Raw genomic sequence first — 20,834 nt, 5'->3', positions numbered from 1 at the left:
TCACGGGGAACCGGAGCCTAACCCGGCAACTCAGGGCGCAAGGCTGAAGGGGACACACCCAGGACGGGACGCCAGCCCGTCGCAAGGCACCCCAAGCGGGACTCGAACCCCAGACCCACCGAAGAGCAGGACTGTGGTCCAACCCACTGCGCCACCACACCCTTTATGTTGTCAACATACTGGATGATTATAGATTGTGAGTTTTGTATGCAGAACAAGATTTCAGGGGCATAAGGGCAATGCGAATAAAGTTTGAATGGATCATGTTGTGTGCAAAATAAGATAATCTGAAAATATGATTATGAATACATAGTTTCATTCTAATTGAAGTCAGCAAATAATGCTTTTTTCATTCTACTTTTCTAAATCATCAGTGACCTGTTTTACATCATTTACCTACTGCTTTTCTCCAAAGCAACTTACAGTGTTAAGGTTACTTACCCATTTATACAACTGGGTAATATTATTGGAGCAATTTAGGGTAAGTACCTTATTCAATGGCACTACAGCCAGAGGTGGGGATCAAACCTGTAACCTCTAGATACAGAAGCAGTAGCACTAACCACTACACTACCAGCTGTCCTAATCCACTTGTTCTAAATCAATTTTTATTACTACACAGCACAAAGAAAAAAATACAAAAAGTGACACACAAAAACCAACACAGAAAAACCAACAAAAATCCTATCCAAAAACATAACCCTAGTTCTTTCCATTTCATCTTTCAACACAGATATATAAGGTTAACCCATCTCTCCTGCACCGCCAGCCTTTACGGCACAGGTTGAAGACAGTCATGCTGGCATTAGAATAACATACAGAATAGAACTGAAGGACAATGTAGAGTAGACTGACAAATTGGAAATAGGAGCCCTCCTCTCCACAATTTGCCTGTGAGAAAACATATCTTTATGAACTCTGTTCTGGCTCTATTCTGATTTTAAAAAGAATTCCAGTGTCCCACTACGTGTCAATGTGACTTCTGACCAAAAGGTATGGTTGACCAAAACGGATGAACCCCAAGTTTTCAGCACTATTGAGATTTTATTTTCATGTTGGGCATGCTGACAATTTTTCAAATCTTATTTAGCTTTAATTCTCAGCCCTATTTGCCCAGGATCAAGAAGCCTGTGTCTATGAAACATAAATGTGTGACAAAAAAATAATAAGCCTCCAGCTGCTGTTCCAGCAGAGTGAACATAAAAGTATTGTGCATCTGCTCTTCTTTTGCTTAAAATGTCAGTCTGCATTATTAATTTGCATGGGGGCATGATGCAATCACATATGGTGGGTTGTCATGTGTTCTTCCGTCTTGTTGGCTGGATGTTATTTACCGTGCTGGGTGCATCGCATCACTCTGCCCCAGTGGAGGGACTCAGGGAATGTCCTACAAACGAATTACTAATTAGCATTCAGAGAAATTTTCTCTAATGAACCTCGGAACATCTTCAGGTTCACTCTGGTGCTAAGACAGCTAAGGGAATAACAGGGAAAGCACTGAAACCAAACAACAAAGCATCAAAAATAACGACAGGTGACAGAAAACATCTGAATGCATGGAAGAGAGCACTGATTATAAAATATTTGCTAAAGAGACTCCTCACTGATTCTTGAGAAAATCCCCACATCACTTTAAAATACTGTAGTAGGAAATGTACACACACTACTTACGCCTCAGTCACTGCTGTCTCTAAATTAAATTCTTCCTTTATTCCACCAGATGGCGCAGTTCAAGATGCAGCGCTTTTCAGCCCTGACATTCTCAGTGCTTATGAAATTCTTATTTTTGTTTGAGATGGCATGTTACGCTAAATAGTTCATGATGTTTTTGGTTTTACTACTGTTGATCATATTTAAAAACAAACACGAACTTGCATTTTGAGCTGCGTTTTCAGTTCAATATTTATAATAAAGTGGAAGAAGAAACAATTTGGCTTACATTTAACAAACGAGTATTTTTGCCCTGTAATACATGGCAAGTAATAAAAGTTCTAGTATGTTATTTTGCAGAAATCATGTCATGATTTACTCCACACACTCAAGACAGGCCCCCCGCTAGTGCTGCAGTTGTGTGCTTCCATACGCTACCGCATATATAATTTATAGCTTTGAAACCATGTAAATGCATAATATTATCCTTCCATATTTTATTTTAAGCATTTATTTTTGAGGGAAACAACATAACCCAACACAACCACTCCAGCAGAAGACGCACTTTTTTGAACTTGTGGTCCTTCCCCCGTCACCCCGTGTTGACGCGCTTTCGGACTACGAACTGAAATTCACTTCCGGGTTACAGAGGATCCCAGGCGGAGAAAGCCGATACTTAGCCCAAGTGTCCCGGATATGAATATAGGTGGGGTTAGAGGGCGTGGCCAAGGCTGCAGGGCGTAGTCAGGGGCGTGGTGGCGCAACGGGGTGGAGCTTTAGTGTCGCGTAGATAGACGCTCGGCGGAGGGTGTGCGAACGCGAGATGGACCGAGGGCGCTCTTCCGTTTAGTGACGCCCGCGAGCGACTCGGACCTCCCCAAAACTACCGAAATAATAGATGCGATCGGGTCGCCGAAAACAAAACGAAAGAGAGAGAACAAAAAGCCGAACGATTAAGTAGTCCACCTTTCCCCATCCACTGCACACACACTAACACGGCATTGATGGTAATGTATGCAAGGAAACAAGCGAGACTGAGCGATGGGTAAAGAGCTCCGTGTTTTATACTCACATTCCCCTCCTTCCTCTCGCAGGCCGCCATTTTTACCACAAACCCATACAAGTAGAAACTTAAGAAAGCTCTTTCCACTGCTGCTCTTTTTTCTTGAACCGCTGTCATCTTTATCTCTCTTTGTGGTTTTTAAAATAAAATCTCGCGGACTGATTGTTTTCCCTTTTCTTTCTGTTTTCCAGGTGCAACGACAGAAGGGATTCCCAGCCTTACCAGGTATATATGACTAAAAACGGGCCACTGAGGCGCAGGCTTCGCAGTTTCCCGCAGGCCGCGGTGTGGGAAATGTTGCAAAAAGTGTTATTTCCGGCTCTAAAAATCCACTAGAGACTGTATGTATCCGTTAAACAGAGTTCTGGACTGTGCTGCGCTTAAACGAACGCATTTGCGCCGTCGGTGTAGCGAGCTGGGTTAGCTTATTTTAGCTGCCTAGCCGCGGGCCTGTCATGGAGCGCTCGCTAATCCAAAGCGCAATATGCGGATATTAATCTGTAAAAACACTGCGGGTTTAATTTTGACACCCAGCCTTTCCAATTTGTTTGGTGTTTTTTTTTTTTTTTTTTTTTTTCCTGAGTATTTTGATCAGTTAGCCGGCGGTTTGAAAATAACCGTCTCTGGGGACTGTGTCGTGGGTGTTTGCGCGGATAATGCAATGCACTGCAGTCTTTATTCACTTTAATTTAAAGCAAAAACGCCACGGTGTCCAAGCGGTAGACCTGTTGACACTGAGTATTGCTTTATATAGGATTGTACTGTTTACGTTTTGCAGTAGTGACCGATGACAGACCCGCAGTCGTTAACCAGCCAGGGATTATTTAAAAAATATGAGTGTTTGCTTTAACAGGTTATGTAAGCAGTGTTAACAGGCTGGATTTCAATGATTTGCTCAAAATGTCATGATTACCTGCCAAAAAGTGGACACTTTTCAGTGTAGATGTTGTTTCACCATTTCTGGATGTTTTTTGCTGCAGGCTCTTAAATACCCATCAAAGAGTCACCCTGGAAGTGATCACCGCCATGAGAAGATGCGAGACTCTTCGGATCCCAGCCCACCCTGCAAGATGCTTCGCCGCTCAGACAGCCCCGAAAACAAACACGGTGACTCCGTTGCTCAAAACAGGGCAAAGACAGTCCAGCCACATCGGGTCAGAGAGAGAGACGGAGGTAAGATCCGCCTGAGCTCCACGCTGAAAACCTAAAAGACATGTAGGAGGTTTGCCAACTCTAAATGCCGATTGAAGTTTTTTGTCATTATTGGCAAGGATAAGAAAATCAGGCTTTTGAAGTGAATGTCACAGAATACAACAATTTTTAAGATGAAGGAAGAAATATTTTTCACATGTTGTTTTCCCACAAATAAATTGTGCTTTATAAGGTATAATAATCAGTAATTTATGGACTGTTGGGCATCGCAGCCTGAAGTACAAGTTTGATGTTGTGGAAGTTCCTTCATACCAAGAAGTCACTTAAAACTTTACCTTGATTTACAGGTCTCTGATTATTCATGATTAGGTTTAGTCCATATGTATCAATAAAGGATCTCAGACTGTTTAGTCTTGAGTTTATATAGGTTTTGTGTGGCAGTATTTCTAATTACTGATAATGTGGAGAATCTTTTTTTGTTCCACTTTTTCAGGTAAATTAGAATTATTAGTGGTTATGAGTTTTAATTTATAGTGTTTGGAAGATTTTGAAAAATCCATTTTCTCACAGTAAGGATAATATTTGTGGATTTTCCAGGCTTTTGTCAAACAAAACAAGTCCTAATAAAGTCCCCCTTCCATTTAAGTTCCCATAACTAAAGCATACACACTGCCTGATTATATATGCATTAAAAAATAAATGTACAAAACAAAATCACTAAACTTGCATACTAAATATTAGAAATATCGCTAGTCACAGCATTAATGGTAGTCATTAAAATGACCAGATGTGTAATGTTAGTATATTTTTGGCAGTAGTTGTTCTATGTGCTGCAGTAGTAAAAATTGAATTTGACTGTCTCCTTTACATTTTTACGTCATTAGGTCTCAGAATGTGACACGAGGCAAATGAAGGTGATCAAAGGAACGCATTTGGGCTTTAAGAGAATAATGCACCCATAGTTTTCAGTGCACAGTTCTAACTTATACTTCTGTCATGTCATAACACAGGGTTAAGTTCTATATTTCTTAGTAGAAAATTAACCACTTGTAGTCAGCAGGTGTTCAATGTCCATTCTTTAACCCATGTCACTAATGTCTATTTAGCAGTTACCTATTGATCTCACTTTCCTTGGAACAGGTTTCACGCAAGTGTTATATACAGCATTTTTTTCTTGTATACCAGTATTTTCTCCCATGCTTAGTTGTTTCAAATTTTTACAATAAACCTATATATAATTTTTCTATGTATACTTAGGATCAGGCTTAAGTATCTCTTTCATTAGTTTAATCTGAGGTGTTCGTGAGCAACACACATGCATTTTTATTGTTAAACATGTGAAAACTCATGTTACGTTGGTTATGTGGTTAAGCACAATATCGTTTGTACATAATTGTCAGATATTACTTTAACGCTGCTGACTCTTGCGTATTTTTCCTCTCTTGAGTGCAGCCTAGGGATTCTGTCAGGGTTATGGATTTGCAAAAGCTGCATCTTTATTTTTACTTCCTACATTCTGGGTAGTTTGTCCTGTGTCTAGTAGGCTTGACCCTGACAACACTTTCATCAAGAGACAAAACTATAAGTGTACTTGGTGCTGTCCATTTCTTTATTTTCTAAAAAACAACTGGTGCTAAAAACTGTATAGCAGAAAAATTAGCATTTTGTGGTGGTGTTTCTTTAGTACAGTCTGTGTTGGTTGGAGTTCTGCATGTTGTGATACAACCAGAGATGAATTTTTAGATCTGTACATGTTTTTGGCGCTTTAGGTTTGTGACAGATCTAACCAGTGTATGGGCAGGATATCCATTATACATTGTGCTATGACCAATAAGCACAGGTGTGCAGAACAAAGTGGATTTCTTCGGGTGGGCGCATGACATCATGAAGCATTTGTAGCTGAGCCTTCCAGGCTAAATCAAGAGGTTTTGAAAGCTCACCTGAGAGTCAGTGTTAATAGCATTGAATGATGTCTCATCTTCCACCTCACATTTTTTGGGTAAGTTGAAACCACATAAGTAGCTGTTTTCTGAAGGGGCTGAAACCATCTGATTATAGTAGCTGGAGATGTAGTAGTCCAGGTGGCTGTAGATCTTGTCCTTGACCAGGATTTCATCTCAGAGTCATACGAAATTCCTGGGTCTGTTTGGTCTTGTACAGGGACGGTCTGCGTTTGAGTATTTGTCATGGAGAAACACAATGGCGCTGTTGAGCCTAGATGCAGAGATCTCATTGACAAATAGATTGGCCTATTTAAATAAGTTGAAGGCAAGATGTCCAGGTTGATGTCTGTACATATGCAGTGATCCAAGTGAAAACTTCAATCAGAAGAAAAAGTTGGCTCAAAAGTATTAAAGGTTACTGAACCGTTCTCCATGAAGGATGTTAGTGGTTTGCTACTGAGACAGTCAGCAGCAATTAACAATATTACTTTAATTCTTTAACATGTTGAGACATGGCCTTTTTTTGGTATGCGTTTCAGACGGTGCCATAAACTTTTATGCATTCAAAATCCACAAAATAGCACCAGCATGTTCATAACACATTAGAGTTACAAATGTTCAAACATGAACATTTTTATGTTTACCATTCTGTTATGTAAAATGTCTGTGGCACAGAAATACACTTGATGTTTGCTGGACTGATGTGCAGATGACTATGGGAAGAAGGTGTTCTATTTTGTCGCTTTAAATTAGTTTTAATGTTACTTAGCTACTGTTAGAATGAAAAGTCTTAGAAATGGCTAAAATGAAAATGACTTCAAAGATTTTTACAGAACCCAAACTGCAAACAGATCAAGGGAAAGTCTGTATTATTAAGCTTATATTAGTTGTGTAGGTAGTTGAAAGTGGCCAGAAGCTGAAAAACACTGGAAATACTTAAAATGTCCTATGCAGGGTTAACTTGCATTTGAATCTGAGGGTTTATTAGGAGGCTGTGGACATGACATGTAAAATTACATAAAAATATGTTTTATTCTTTCTAATGTACGTATGTCTTTTTCTGTATTGTCGTTTGACTTTGGAGTCAAGTCATCCAAGTTGCAGACAGACATGCTGTCCCAGTTGTTTTGTAAGTTAAGAAGCCAGTTGTAGGATAGCATTTACAGTGGCACACAGTTTAAGCTCACACAGTTTAGGATGCATGTTGACCATAATGGAATTGTCTTTATGGTCTGGGTTCCTGTTCAGGGTGTACCAATGGTTCTAGGGATTGACACTGGAGAATTTAATTGGATTAGTTATTGAAATTTTATAGATACATGTTTACATCTGGTGGTGCAAAGCCCCAGACCTGGGGTATATTTGGGTGGTTTTCCACAGTTTCCTGCTCAAAAGTCATCACCTTGATGGTAGTGCATGCTTGAAGACGGAGTTATTCAAAATCATGACAGCCGGTTGGAGTGTCTTTCTTTGTAATCATAGTGGTATAGATTTTTCATATTGTTTGATATTAGAAAGGAAAGGTGAAATATAACTTTGTGTTTTTCCTATGGCATAGCACCCTAAAACATTTTAGTAGTGCAAAAACACATATGTCCGTCTGCTTTAAGCATCTTGAAAATTACTGAATTGTAAATTGGTTTATTTTGCTGACCTTTTCTCGAAGCCCATATCTCTTACTGCTTCAGTTGCCATAGTTATTGGGCACCTGTGGCAGCTCTGCTTTTAGTGTCCACCTGCAATGGGCCTTGGACCACGGGTGTGTGAAGCTCTGGCCCACGGGATAGTTTCCCTACATTTGTGAGTCTGTTTAGTCGTTTCCCTGCCACTGTCACTTTTTGTAATTCTTCTTCTGTCATGAACAATTATGAAAAAAAAAAAAACTACAATAAGGCAGCTTGTAGAGTACTGGTTAGGGCAGCTGCTTTTGGATTCAGAGGTTGCAGGTTTGAGTCCCAACTCCTGCTGTAGTGCCCTTGATCAAAGTACATACCCTAAATTGCTCCAGTATAATTACCAAGTTCTATAAATGGGTGAATAATTGTAAGTAGCTTAATGTTGCTTCAGAGAAAAGCATCAGCTGAATGTAAACATATAAGATATGATTATTGCTATTGTGTCATTATCTAGAAGAACTAAGGAGCGTTACCTATGCTGTTTAACAGTGTGCAAGCATTCGTTTTGGGAGTAAACTTAGATGTCTTTGAATTTAAATCTAGTTGTTAAACTTAGTTCTTGTTAACCAATATTTTTTTATTTCCCCTCTCCAAAATATGGTTGTTTTTCTCCATTTTCAGAAAATTGATGCAGAAATGAGGGCCTTTAGACAAGTGTGTGTGTGTGTGTGTGTGTGTGTGTGTGTGTGTGTGTGTGATATATATATATTAGCACCACTAAATCCTTATCGTCCATAGGTATGTTTTTGTTCTGCTGTCCACCTTTGTTAAAGATGTCTGGTGTTTAACTGATCTCTGCCTGATGTGTGCTGAAGACCAAAAAACTGCACATGACTGTGCTACATTTTAGGTATCATTTTCTTATTGTTTAAAGCTTTAATTTAGGTGCGCTTGAGCCAGATGTAACTTCAGACTGATTGTAGGGAACTACTGGGGAACAGGAAATATTGCTGTACTTTCTCAGAGGGTAGTGCATACTGGAAAGTAATACTGTTGCTGTGGTTTGTCTTTCAGGGACCAGCTGTTCTCCACAAGAAAATTCGCACAATCACAGTACCCTTCATAGCTCAAATTCACATTCTAATCCAAGCAAAACGACAGATGTAGTAAGTATTTGCTTTTGTTTGTATTTACAAGTTAAAACTTGTTGAACTGTTTTGGAAGTCATAGATTGGGCTTTGGTTATCTGTTCTACATTTGAGCCACTGAAATGGATACGTGAAACAAGTATTTTCTCTTGATGTTCCACGATACAGAGCTCTGTGTCATGGAAGAATGAATTTTTACATCGCAGCTCTGGGCAACTAACGCTGCTGTACATCTGTTTGATCCATTTGTTTTAAGGGATACATTGCTCCAGTTGAAATTTTGTCTAATGTAAAGTCCAGTGACATGATTTAAATTTGACATCATGACTTTTTATACAAAAAATGTTGTGGTTTTTTACTTGGGGTTGTTTTGTCATCATTTAGGCAGTTGCCACAGTATGGGGGTCTGTTTTATGAAGGGAAATTGACTGGTCTCTGACCCAGTCAAACTATTCAGCTCTCCACTGCAGGAAATAGTGTGCTGAGGTGAATAATTAATCAGATGAAGCAGCTTTGATTCTCGACAGCTGATCACAGAACTTCAATATTTGTCTGTGATAAAGCGCAGACGCTGCTCAGACACTACTCATACACTAAGTGGCTGGATTTCTGTCACAGGATAATGGGGGAGCAGTGAGAGCTTTTTGCTCCTAGAAATATATTTTAAGATGTTTCCTAGTCCTGGAAGTGAATGCTGCTGGAATCCAATGGTGTTTCTCTGTTACAGCCTTACCGTTTCCTGCTCTGTTCTTAAAAAGGGTAGGGGCTACTAAGGAATTCAACCCCAAATCTTTGCCTGGCAGAATACATTCCATGTAGCAGTCCTCCTCTTTTTTCCCCCCTCAGTCCTACAAGGCCATTGAGTGTGTAGCTTTTCCCCTTCATGTGAAGTTTGTGGATAAAGGGTTTAGGAGCATCTTGGCAGCACTGTAATCTTTGCAGGTCCATCTTTGGCTGTGGTAGCTGTGAGATGGGTTAAAAAGCTGGCTAATTAGTTTTGGACAAAACTTGCATGGTTATTTGTTTCTAAACAGCTGGATATGAACAGTTTGAGAAAGATAGTCTAGAGCTGTACTGGGACTCAAACCTGCAACCTTCTGGTGCTCAGTCAACGCTCATTGCAGCCTCAGAACAAGGCACTGTGGTACCACTGTCAAGCCACTAAATTCATATATTGCAGCAATTTGTATGTATGCTGCCCTTCTGGTTTCCTTTATATTGAGTAACCTTTGCATAAGTTTAATATACACAGACTTCGTGTTTTTGCTGTTAAAATGTACTCTTCCAGAGACAAGCTTCAAATGTGAGGTTCTGTCAACATAGTATTAATGTCCATACAGTCTGTTTCCTAAGAAAACGATAGGCTGAAAGTCTTCAGGTTGGTCTGGAATTACAGGTTACAGAACTGAAAATAGTTGATTACCTTGGGAATTCTTTAAAATATGTTTGGTTGTTTTAATGGAACATCCAATAGCTTGTTTAAATGCAGTTCTCCCAAAAAATCTTATTTACAACATAACTTTTGTAAACATTCTGATTAGTTATCCACTCAAAATGACTTCTAAATAAATTTAAGATGCTCTTGTTTGAAAACTTGTTCTTCTGCATGTATAACTAGCATATTGTTTAGCAATTATTTTGGAATGTAGGTATGTTTGAGTAGTCATGTAACGAACGTGTTGATCGTAACCCTGTTTTTCTGCGAACTTTGTGCAAGTGCAACCAGACAGAAAGCTATTCATATATGCCTGTGTTTTAAAGCTTCACAGATCTTGAGACTGAATAATCTAGCATTTCAAGCAACATTTTCTTCTTGATACCTCAGTTCACTTTCAGCTGAATGTCTTGGATGAGAGCAAGAACATCATCAGCTATTTGGAATGAAGATGTGGCCGAGTTGCATTCTTCGGCATTCGCAGGGATTCTTTTTGTTATTTAATAGTTTGGTGATGTGAATGTGATTGAACAGCTGCCCCTTTAGTATGACCAGTTTCAGACACACTGGGTAGTTATTGAATGTGGCTGTAAAGTGGCAGGTTTGGAAAGTATGGGCTGTGCTAGCTACCTTTTTTAAAATAAAAACTCTACCATTGCTCTGCCATGAAGCTAGCAGCATAAGGATATATAGGTCTTGGGTCTCTCAGATTGCAAGGCTCTTACATCATGTTAGATCTGTGCTTTGGTGCCCCTTTGCTACGGCTGGAAGTGATTTTGATGTGAAAAGTCTCTCTTAACCAGGAACTGTCTGTCCTCCCTCCTCGTCTCTTTCTGTCTCTCAGCCTTACGAACCTCCAGATGACTGGTCTGAACACATCAGCTCCTCTGGGAAGAAATACTATTACAACTGCAGGACCGAGGTTTCCCAGTGGGAAAAACCCAAAGAATGGTTGGAGAGGTACTTCAAACCCCTTGTGGAGGGTAAGATATAATGTGTACACTGTACAAATGTAAAGGTGTTTAAATTTTGTTTCTCTCCATACCTTCAGGGAGCAGAGGCAGAAAGAAGCTACAAAGATGGCAATCGTCAACAACTTCCCCAAAGACAGAGACTACAGACGGGAGGCTATGCAGGCTACAACTGCCGTTGGCTTTGGCAGCGATAGTAAGTATGTGAGAAAAACAGACCCCCTTAATTTTGGGAATTAAAACTGCACACATTCATCTTAATTAGATTCTTTCCATATGTTGTCCCTTTGCCCTGGTGTAAAATATTCAGAGTACTTTTAAGTAGCATAAAGTATTCCTATGAAACAATTTTTTTCTGCAGTGTTGGTCAAAAAATGGAGAGATCAGACTTCATGGTTATTGTTAGATGAGAAGACCGAACAAAATAGGTGTGAATTATGGCTTATTAACCTGTAAGAAACCGTGTTCCTTTCATTGAGCGTTACATGAAGATCTGATTTGAAATGGAATGCGGAGGAATGCCTGTAAACCTATGAGACAATGTGTTGATCCAAGGCCACACTCCTAAAGTCCTGCACAACCAGTGGATGTTTGATTTACTGAAAAAGGCCCAAAGAGTATTCCCAATATGATGTACAACTAATGTTTTTTGTGAATCACCCTGTGCACTTTTTATGATGGTTAAAAATATATTCTGTGTTGTGATTATAGTTTTTTTTTTTTTCTCCCCCCCCCCCTTCCTTCCCCCCCAGCATGCTTGGTGTTCACGTGTAAGATTACTATGGCAGATGATTCTGCCTGCTGCTACACTTGGAAGGCATTCTTGGGTTGATTAATGCAGTAATAGTAGTCAAGGAGCTAAAATGTTTAGTAGGTCAGATGTTTAAGATTGAATAGTTGCATGCTGATTTGTTCAAGGTGTATGTTAGGAATCAGTCTGCATATCCATCCAGCTGAAGTAAAGTGCCTGCTTTGAGTTAAGCCCGTTTAGTTTTGGCATCTAGTCAAACATGACAGTGATTGTTGTAGATTATATGTAACTGATCCATGCTGAAAAATTAACTGAAACTATGATTTTCATGTTTAGTGTCCAAGCAGAGACAAGTAAATGGTATATTTTGTAATTTACTTTGACACAGTGAAATGTACAGTATAAAGTTTTTCAGTGTGTTTTGTAGCAGGGTGAGACCTGGGTATTTGCACTGAAAGGGCATTGACATTTTCAAGGCCTTAAGTGGCATTTAGCATTTATTAGGCTCAATTGCCTATTTAGCAATAATGTACAAATAAAATGTTGATACACATCCAAATTCTGGTATTGCGCTTTCTAGATAGTTACATTTAGAAAGTACATTTAAGTGAAAGATCAAGCATTTTACTGTCCAAAATAAGAAAAAAGTGAATAAAAAATTTGAGGGAGAGTGGAGCAAAATGTATGTCAGTGCAACCTGGCAAGTACTTGACCTCTCTCTAAAATTTCTACTGATGGGAAGTGGAGTTGCAGGACGGAAACAACTGACACAGCACTTCCTGCATTTGTGTGTATGTCAGTAATTGCATTGCCTCTTTATGTGTAATTGTGCTCTCATCACCTGTAGAATTTTACACCAATATTGATAGTGCTGATAATTGCATGAAAAATTTTGGCTTTATAGTTGGCAACTAATGGTTTAAGAGATTTAGTGAATTTTAAGCAACTACTCGTGTAGGTTGAGAGGGGCAGCTAAGGTGCGAGAACGGGTGTTTCCAATGTTGAAAATATTTGTATACAGCTGGCAAAGTGTTCTGTTACCTCTTATTTTGGGGGGGAGAATGATGGATAAAATTTTGCTAATAGTCTGTCCTGTATGAGCAAAGCTGCAGTGAGCCATTTTATAGCTATCTAGGCTATGCTTATGCCCATAACGAGACTCTTAAACTCCTTTTTAAAAAAAAAAAAATCTTAATTTTATTTAGTAAAATTACTCATGTTGATATATTGCTCATGCTCCAACCTTAAGGGGCATCTCCTTTCTGCATTTTTTGAAAAAATCTTAAGTTTGTGGCTAAATGAAAAATTTTGTGTTTATCACAGTTGCACATGAATGCTTGCACACAGTTGTCGGTTTTACTGTCATTCAGTTAACACCGTATGTAAGTAATATGCTCAGTTGATGAGCTGAACTGCTACAGCAGTACTGGGGACATTTTTGGGTGGTGGAAAGATGAGCTCAGATACAGGTTACATTTGTAAGTAATTGTGCATTGATGGAGCGGCACTCTCTGAGGATGTTGAGAATGATAGCATTGTCTACGTCACTTGTCTATAGATGGGTGAATATGCACTTTTTTGTGCTCTTCCATTTTAATGGGGGGAAGGGAGGAGTCTGATTTTGCCTTCAGTTTGGCTTGTGTCGTCTCTTGAATTCACTTGTAATGTTGATTTGGGGCTTAGTCTGTGTGTGCGTATGATTACGTTGTCTGGACTACACTCCCATCAAGGGTGTACCTACATCACACACTGTCCTTCTGGGATAGACTCCTGATGACCATGAACCAGTACTGGACAAAGTTATTAATAATGTTCTTCTGTTACTGTCATTTTTAAAATGCTGCTGTTTTGCTCTGACTTGTTTTTAATTACTGTACATTGCTTTACAGACAGTTTTACTTAAAGCTCTTTAAGAAAATAATTTCAGATTATAAGAAAATGAACAATTTCTTTCGCAATTCTTTAGTGCTAGTAAAACTTTTCTGCTGAATGTCAATGTATAATTTGTTATTTCTAATTATACTGTGTTTCAAAAGAATTATGTTTTAAACTGATAGGTAAGGTTTGCCTTTGGGAATGAGGTTGCCTGCCTTGCTTTTTGCTCTAGATTACCAAGACTCACATTTTGACTTGTTCTCTGTTCTCAGGTGTTGCCTGGAAGTGTGGGGTGATGGTTTGTTATTTGAAATGTAACAGTAGAAATTACATGTCTTTCTAAGTTACCTGCCCAGCCTTGTTGTGAGAAGTGCTGGACATGAGCCATCATTAAACCTAAACTCTACTGTAATCTACCAGCCATCATCGGTTTCCTGCACTTTAAGGTCACAGTTTCAGATGCCGCCCCCTCACCACCACTATGGTGTTTATTTTCTGTTGTGGGGTTGAAGCAGATGCATGATAAAGCCAATGAAGGGGGGTCTTGAGGAGTGTTGAGTCTTTGGGCTGTGAGCTGTCTTGGGATGTAATTAACCCAGAAAGATGAGCATTAAAGGGTATTGTTGTTACAGCACTAAAAGACCTCAAGATAAAACAGCTGTCAGGCATTCTGTGTAGAATTTTTCTGAATCTTCTAAAAACAAGTTTTAAATCAGGAAATTTGTGTCATAACATCTGTTCTAAAGTACTTTTTTAAACCACCATAGTGTAGGTTCTGAAAGTGGTGTAGTGGGCTTGGCCGGGTCCCGCTCTCTGGCAGGTCTGGGGTTCGAGCCCTGCTTGAGGTGCCTTACAATGGATTGGCATCCCGTCCTGGGTGTGTCCCTTCCCCCTCCAGCCTTGCATCCTTTGTTGCCGGGTTAGCCTCCGGTTTGCTGCGACCCCGCTTGGGACAAGCGGTTTCAGACTGTGTGTGTGTTCTTACAGGAGAATTATTTCTGGTGGCTTGTGATCTGTGCCTTTTGTCCCAGAACTAAGCAACATTTCATCTGTTAGTGAATTAGTGACAGCATCTGTTCATGACAATGCACAGACATCCCAGTTCGGTGGTTTATAATGTAAAATACATTTGAAGTTGGTCTTTTTTTTTTTTTTTTTTTTTTTATTAAAAAAAAAAAAAACTGGTTCAGACCTTGGTGGTAATGTGGGTTCCTTCTCCATCTCTCTTGTCCTTCAGAATCTGTTCCAGTGGACAAGCCTGCATCCCACCCTGGCACTGCGCATCCCTCCACTACTTCTGGCCTGAACCCCTCAGGAATCCAGACATCGTCGGCCTCTGCTGTACCCGTGTCCCCTGTGCCCCAGTCCCCTGCGCCCCCCTTACTGCAAGACCCCAGCCTCCTGCGTCAACTCCTTCCAGCACTTCAAGCCACACTTCAGCTAAACAACACCAACGTGGATATGTCCAAGATTAACGAAGGTAATACACACCTTGTACAGCCATCCCCTTGTTGAGGTTTTAATTCCTTTACAGCTTCTAGAGCAAGGAAATTGGAACACCGTCAAATGAGGTCTTTTGACAAGATGGTATGCAGCTGAGCTTAATCCACAACCTTTGAATAAATGAACATTTCTTCTACACTTTGTCTTTATTTGCAAAACTTTGATAAAGTTTTCAGCCCTCAGTCTGTGGGCCTTGTGTCCACAGATTATATGTAAGGGCTGTTTTTTTTTTGCTGATTACTTAGTTCTCAAATGCATTTCCATTCCTCTTGGTTCTTATCTTGCATTCTTAGGTTCTTCAACTTCTGTTGGCCTCATGATGACTTACTGTCAGCTCAGTTTTCCATGTAGTTAGCTGAGGACAGTTTTAGAGATGTGGAATTTAGGGATTTTTTTTTTTTTTTTTTTTTAAAAAACTGTTTTCTGTTTGTCTGTTGCCTAAGCGCTGTTCTTTGCTGTAGAACCATAGTGTCGTGTTTCACATTTATAGCATTAAAAGAAATCCTTTTTAATGGTTAACCTGCTTGCTGAATCTTGTCTGCATGAGTTTTTGAACTTCATGCATCTGCCACACAAACTGTGGCTACAGTGAAAATGTAAATACTCACAGGATCACAGTTTCATATGTAAAAGCTTCATCTGCTTGGGATTTTCAGTTTGACTCGCAATGTGTAAGTCATTTAGTTATTAGAAGATAAATGAAGAATGCTTGAACGACAAGTTATTCATATGATGCATGAAAAGCAGCGCATGCAAAAACTGGAGCCAGTCACTTGGTATGTTTCCAAACTGATGTCAGCTGTTGATGCCTCAGGTTTTTGATTCATATTGTAGAATTCTCACAAAACTCCTAGAACTCGTGAAACAGCAATAGGTTTACATGTTGTCGTCGCCCCCCCCCCCCCCCCCCCCCCTTTTTCTTTTTTTTTTTTTTTCTTTTTTTTTTAGTTCTTACAGCTGCTGTCACACAAGCGTCATTGCAGTCTATGCTTCATAAGATTCTCACAGCTGGACCATCTGCTTTCAACATTACTACTTTGCTTTCCCAAGCTGCTCAGTTATCTACTCAAGGTATGGGATTCCTCTGAAGTCACTGATATTTAAAGATTACTCTTATGCAAACTCTTTATGGAGTCAGTTATATAGCTTTTGAGTTCAGCTTTAATTTTTTGTGCAAATCCTGTTTTTCTACAGTATTGCCAGTATTAAAATCTTGGGTAACTTTCGAAAACACTGTCTCCCAAAACATACAGATCTATGTACAGCTGAAGGTGATTTCACGTAAGCGGTGTTGGACCGTTTGCTTAGAATCAGATGGACTTTCTGGAGCCTTGTTGGAATATATTTCCTGCTGTGCATTGTAATCAGACCATGCATTTTGTCCTCAGTGTGCTTCCCACAGTGGCTTGTCCATGCAGTGTACCACTAGAGCTAATGATGACTGAAAAAACACTTGCCCCGTGATGATAGTTTACTAGAAGGAATATCAATATATTCATTATGTGAGAGCATTCAGGGTCCTGAATTTTTCCAACAAAGGGAGAAATTATCTACATAATCTTTGTAAAAACAGTTCAAAATTTTACTTTCTGCTGATTGTGAGGTTAATTGTTTGCAATTGTTAACCAAATCAATTTTTTTTTTCTTGCATGTGACAAACAGGCCAGCAGTCGAACCAGTCCCCAATGTCCTTAACATCAGATGCCTCCTCACCAAGGTCATACGTTTCTCCCAGAATTAGTACACCACAGACAAATGCTGTCCCTCTCAAAGCCATGCTCAGCACACCCCCTGCATCAACTCAGCCAAAGGTAAGGTCATTAATAGTGTGATTTCTTTTTTTATAAATTATATACTCTCTTGTACCAGTTGGATTTTTCAGGTGCATATTGAAATTCAGAAGAGAGAGAATTTTCTTTCTAAATTGACTTGGTGTTTCTGCAACTTTGCCAAAGCCATTTTTGGAGTTCTTGTGCAGTTGCAGCTAGGCTCTTCCAGTCACTGCAAGAGGACTGTGGCTGCTTTGACCCACGTGGCCTTGTGCACCTTCCTGCTTCAGGTTACCACGCCAGTGATGAAGACTGGACCAGTACCGCAACCAGTGCCCCAGCAGGCAGTCGTTTCAGAGAAGCAGGGACAGGAAACTGCCTCTCCACATACTCTTCAGCGGCAGAGGTAACCTGATTCTTCACAAAGGGCAACTTTTATCATTTAATATCCAGTTATATGACTGTATTTTTCAGATATGGAGTGATGCTATTGGTACTCACCCATTAGATTGTTAGTGAGCAGATAACCTGCCCTGAATTTTTTTTTTTAATAAATTTCCCTTTCATCTTGCATTATAGTGCCATCTTCTGGCACTATACGGTACTACAGGATGTGTCAATATGGGCAAGTTTATGGCACTCTTAATTCAAAACCCTTTGATTTTGTCAGTAGTCAGAGGAGTCCATCTCCGGGTCCAAATCACACTGCCGCCACTTCTGCTGCTTCCAGCAGCAGCAATAATGGCAGTGCCAGTGTGACCACTACAGCCCCCGTTGCCCCTAGCACTTCTTCCAAGCCTTCATGTTCCTTCACACCTTCGCTAGCAGCGCACTTCAACGAAAATCTCATCAGACATGTCCAAGGGTGGCCGGCTGAACACGCGGAGAAGCAGGTGGGTTGTCGTGGTAACCGTGGGCCTTGTTTCTGTTGGTGTATGTTTCATTTATTAGGTTCCCTGCCATAAATCACTCTTCTCATTTCATTGTCTTCCAGGCAGCAAGGTTACGTGAGGAGGCCCACAACATGGGGAGCATCTACATGTCAGAAAATTGTACTGAGCTGAAAAATTTAAGATCATTAGTTCGGGTTTGTGAAATTCAAGCAACATTACGTGAGCAGAGGTAAGATGGTTTTAATTTGAAGTCAGTTATAATTGTTTTGCTAACTCTATGAAGGGTTCCTGCTAGAAGTTTTTTTTTTTTTTTTTGAGTTGGATACTATGGCTAACAGTGCAGCATGTTCTCTTCTGCACACCAGCATCATTGACCTTTTTCAACTTATATACAAATGTTTAATGTATAAAGGCTACTTGGTTTACAAATAGAATTACAAATTTTTGAAGATGTCAGCATTTATTGTTTTTCTCTGCAGGTTCTTTTTTGCCAAAAATTTTGTCCGGTGTTTATATGCATAGTCAACCAGTAGATGGAAGCAAAGTGCATCCAAACAATAGGAGCATTTCATTCGGCTTCATTTAGTTACCTTCCAGTGTTTGCGGCATGTGTCCAGTGTCAGTGATTGTGTCACCAGAGGTGAAGGAGAAGAGGTGTACTGTTTCTATGGAGACAAAAATTGGGAATAATAAAGTTGAAAGTGGCAAAAAGATAAATATGTTCATAGGGGGAATTAGTTCAACCATAAGAATGAATAGGTGTTGTGGAGACTACATTGATATTTTCTCAGTTTCAGGGTTTTTTTTTTTTTTTTAAGAAATTATAAAAAGCCAGAGTAACTCTTGTACCTGTAATTGAGGATTATACATAATTTAATAGGAATGTAGAGGTACTATCTTATTAAGATTTTAGATTAGGGGTGAAAGTGACTTTGGCATTATGAGCAACAAGTTGCTAACAGAAATCTGGTTTCACTTGTTTGAGCACAGAGTATTCTTTAATGGATTCTTTGGTTTGACGTTAACTCTTGAAAGAATGGGAGTTTCCATTCAAAACTCTTTGAGGAACAAGCATCATTCTTTTGACTGTTTTGCTGTTTGAAGCTACCTTGTTTTCCAAGTGTATTTCGACCTAAACTGTTTCTAAAAGTTTGGAAAGACTTGAATTTCATGCTCAAAGTAATTTCCCCACCCCTTCTCTTCACCTGCAGGATACTATTTTTGAGACAACAAATTAAGGAACTTGAAAAGTTGAAGAATCAGAATTCCTTTATGGTTTGAGACCCAGAGAATGGAAGAAAAGAGAAGAAATTGCACATGGATGGAACCCACAAGCTGGTGTTCTGAAGCCCAGTCTTAACACTTTTGAGCTGCCATTCATTTGGTTTGGGACTGTTGGGCTGGGCATGGAAGGCAGGCTAGCAGAGAACATGGTGGAGGGCAATACACGATATATTCTGTAAAGCCCTTGAAATTTAGCTTTTTTTCTCCTCTTGTAGATGTATTCATGTTGTAAATACATTTTGTAGAGTGAAGCCATGGAAAGCCATGCTTATTGAGCTTTGACATCCAAACTAATCAATGCTAAGGTGGCTAAATGTTTAGCCTTCTACATGTTAACTTGTCTGCAAACATAAGCTTTTATTGGTAGAAGACCTGTGAACCATTGCTGCAAGCCTGCGTAAAATCTGCATGGAGGTGGTTGAAGGGGCTAATTGTGTATTTCTCAAACTGTCTGGTTTTTATTTTTAATGATTAAACTGTTAACTGCCTCTTAACAGAAGAGTATTTAATTTCTCCCCTCCGGCATGGCTTCAGAGCAAAAAACCACACCCCACGGATGTTTACGGTATATTAATAATGACTGGTGGCAATGGTTCAGAGATCTCTCATTCATCTGTCTTGCTTTAACTAGAATCAAAACCAGTGCCTGATTGTGTGCAATGGAAGTCGCTGTAAGCTGGGATGCTGGTCAGAGCGGGCGCAGGAGTGAAGGACCATTTCCCAAGGCTGCCCCCACTCTCACCTGCATAGGATACTGTCTGAGTCCACTCCTTCTGGAAGGGCACTGACGAGTTACCTTTTTCTTTAAAAAAAAAAAAAAAAAAAAAAAAATTTCCTTTTTCATTTTTTTTATTTTAATTAAACTGTACTTCAACTGCAAATTTGTTTGCATCAAGCAAGATCATTCCAGTGTACAGTTGCTTACAGTAATGGACTAAAAGTTTTATTAAAAGTTGCAGTGATTACTAGTATGTCAGATATGTCGTATTCATAAGTTATTGCTGCACGTTGTCATTTGCACCCCCCCTTTCCCCTGGCAGTGAAATGGTGGCACTATGCCAGCTTGGGGCACTGCCGAGGAGTCCACATCACCAATTCTCACACAGCAGCAGAGTCGGGGCATTGAGAAGACACGTGGTCACATGTGAAATGTATGTATTGTAATAAACAAGCTGAACTGAAAAGGAGCAGTGCTTGTTATTTACCGATCACATTTGTGAACCAGCAAAAGTCTCCAAAACATCCAATTCTCAGGCGGACACACACACACACTTGTTGAGCATCTACCTTTCTACTTTGTGTAGGGTTAACAGGTTTCACCAATTTTGTGCTCACTGGAGGAAAACTTCAGATGTCTTATCCCGGTGCCAGCATTTGTGCTGACTTTCCTTTGATTGTTCTGCTCAAACCTTCCTTTTCAATTGGGTATTTGTACCGTGGTCCACGGTGCGAGTTCAGTCTGCTCATCCTGTCCATTAGAATGCGTGCTTCAGATACGTAACCCCACTTGAGGAATTGGGGCAGCATCTTCCCTTTTGTACATTGTTTCCTGAAGTTAAAAATAAATGCATATCGCAGTACCAGTGGATTTGTTTGGTTTTTGCCCATACATTTGTTTTTATTGAATTTTGTGTGACTACCCTGCAACATACGGGCGTACACCCCTAGTCCACCTTGTGCCCAATGCTTCAGGGATAGGCTGCAGGCCATTGCAACCCTGATCAATATAAGCAGTTATTGAACTTGAATGGATGAATAGATGCAGTCACCTTTGACCACAG

The 20,834-nt window shown here is 39.8% G+C and overlaps 1 protein-coding gene across 2 annotated transcripts; it reads left to right on the top strand.

Moving 5' to 3' along the window:
- The first annotated feature begins 2,414 nt into the window (after positions 1 to 2,414).
- waca (WW domain containing adaptor with coiled-coil a) lies at positions 2,415 to 20,625 on the top strand. Of its 2 annotated transcripts, none has more exons than XM_018741352.2 (13): positions 2,415 to 2,695; positions 2,905 to 2,938; positions 3,694 to 3,886; positions 8,499 to 8,590; positions 10,852 to 10,967; positions 11,059 to 11,174; positions 14,842 to 15,084; positions 16,056 to 16,178; positions 16,770 to 16,918; positions 17,167 to 17,282; positions 17,550 to 17,769; positions 17,871 to 17,998; positions 18,981 to 20,625. In XM_018741352.2, the coding sequence occupies exons 1-13, from the start codon at positions 2,655 to 2,657 to the stop codon at positions 19,048 to 19,050; spliced, it is 1,641 nt and encodes a 546-aa protein (XP_018596868.1). In that variant the 5' UTR covers positions 2,415 to 2,654; the 3' UTR covers positions 19,051 to 20,625. The 2 variants fall into 2 exon arrangements, with proteins under 2 accessions (XP_018596868.1, XP_018596867.1); XM_018741351.2 differs by having other exon boundaries at positions 2,416 to 2,695; positions 17,547 to 17,769.
- Positions 20,626 to 20,834: the final 209 nt, after the last annotated feature.

This window comes from Scleropages formosus, chromosome 19 (assembly GCF_900964775.1).
Source record: "Scleropages formosus chromosome 19, fSclFor1.1, whole genome shotgun sequence".
NCBI lineage: Eukaryota > Metazoa > Chordata > Actinopteri > Osteoglossiformes > Osteoglossidae > Scleropages > Scleropages formosus.
The sequence above is the reverse complement of the archived record's forward strand: the minus strand, read 5'-3'. Positions and strand labels throughout refer to the sequence as shown.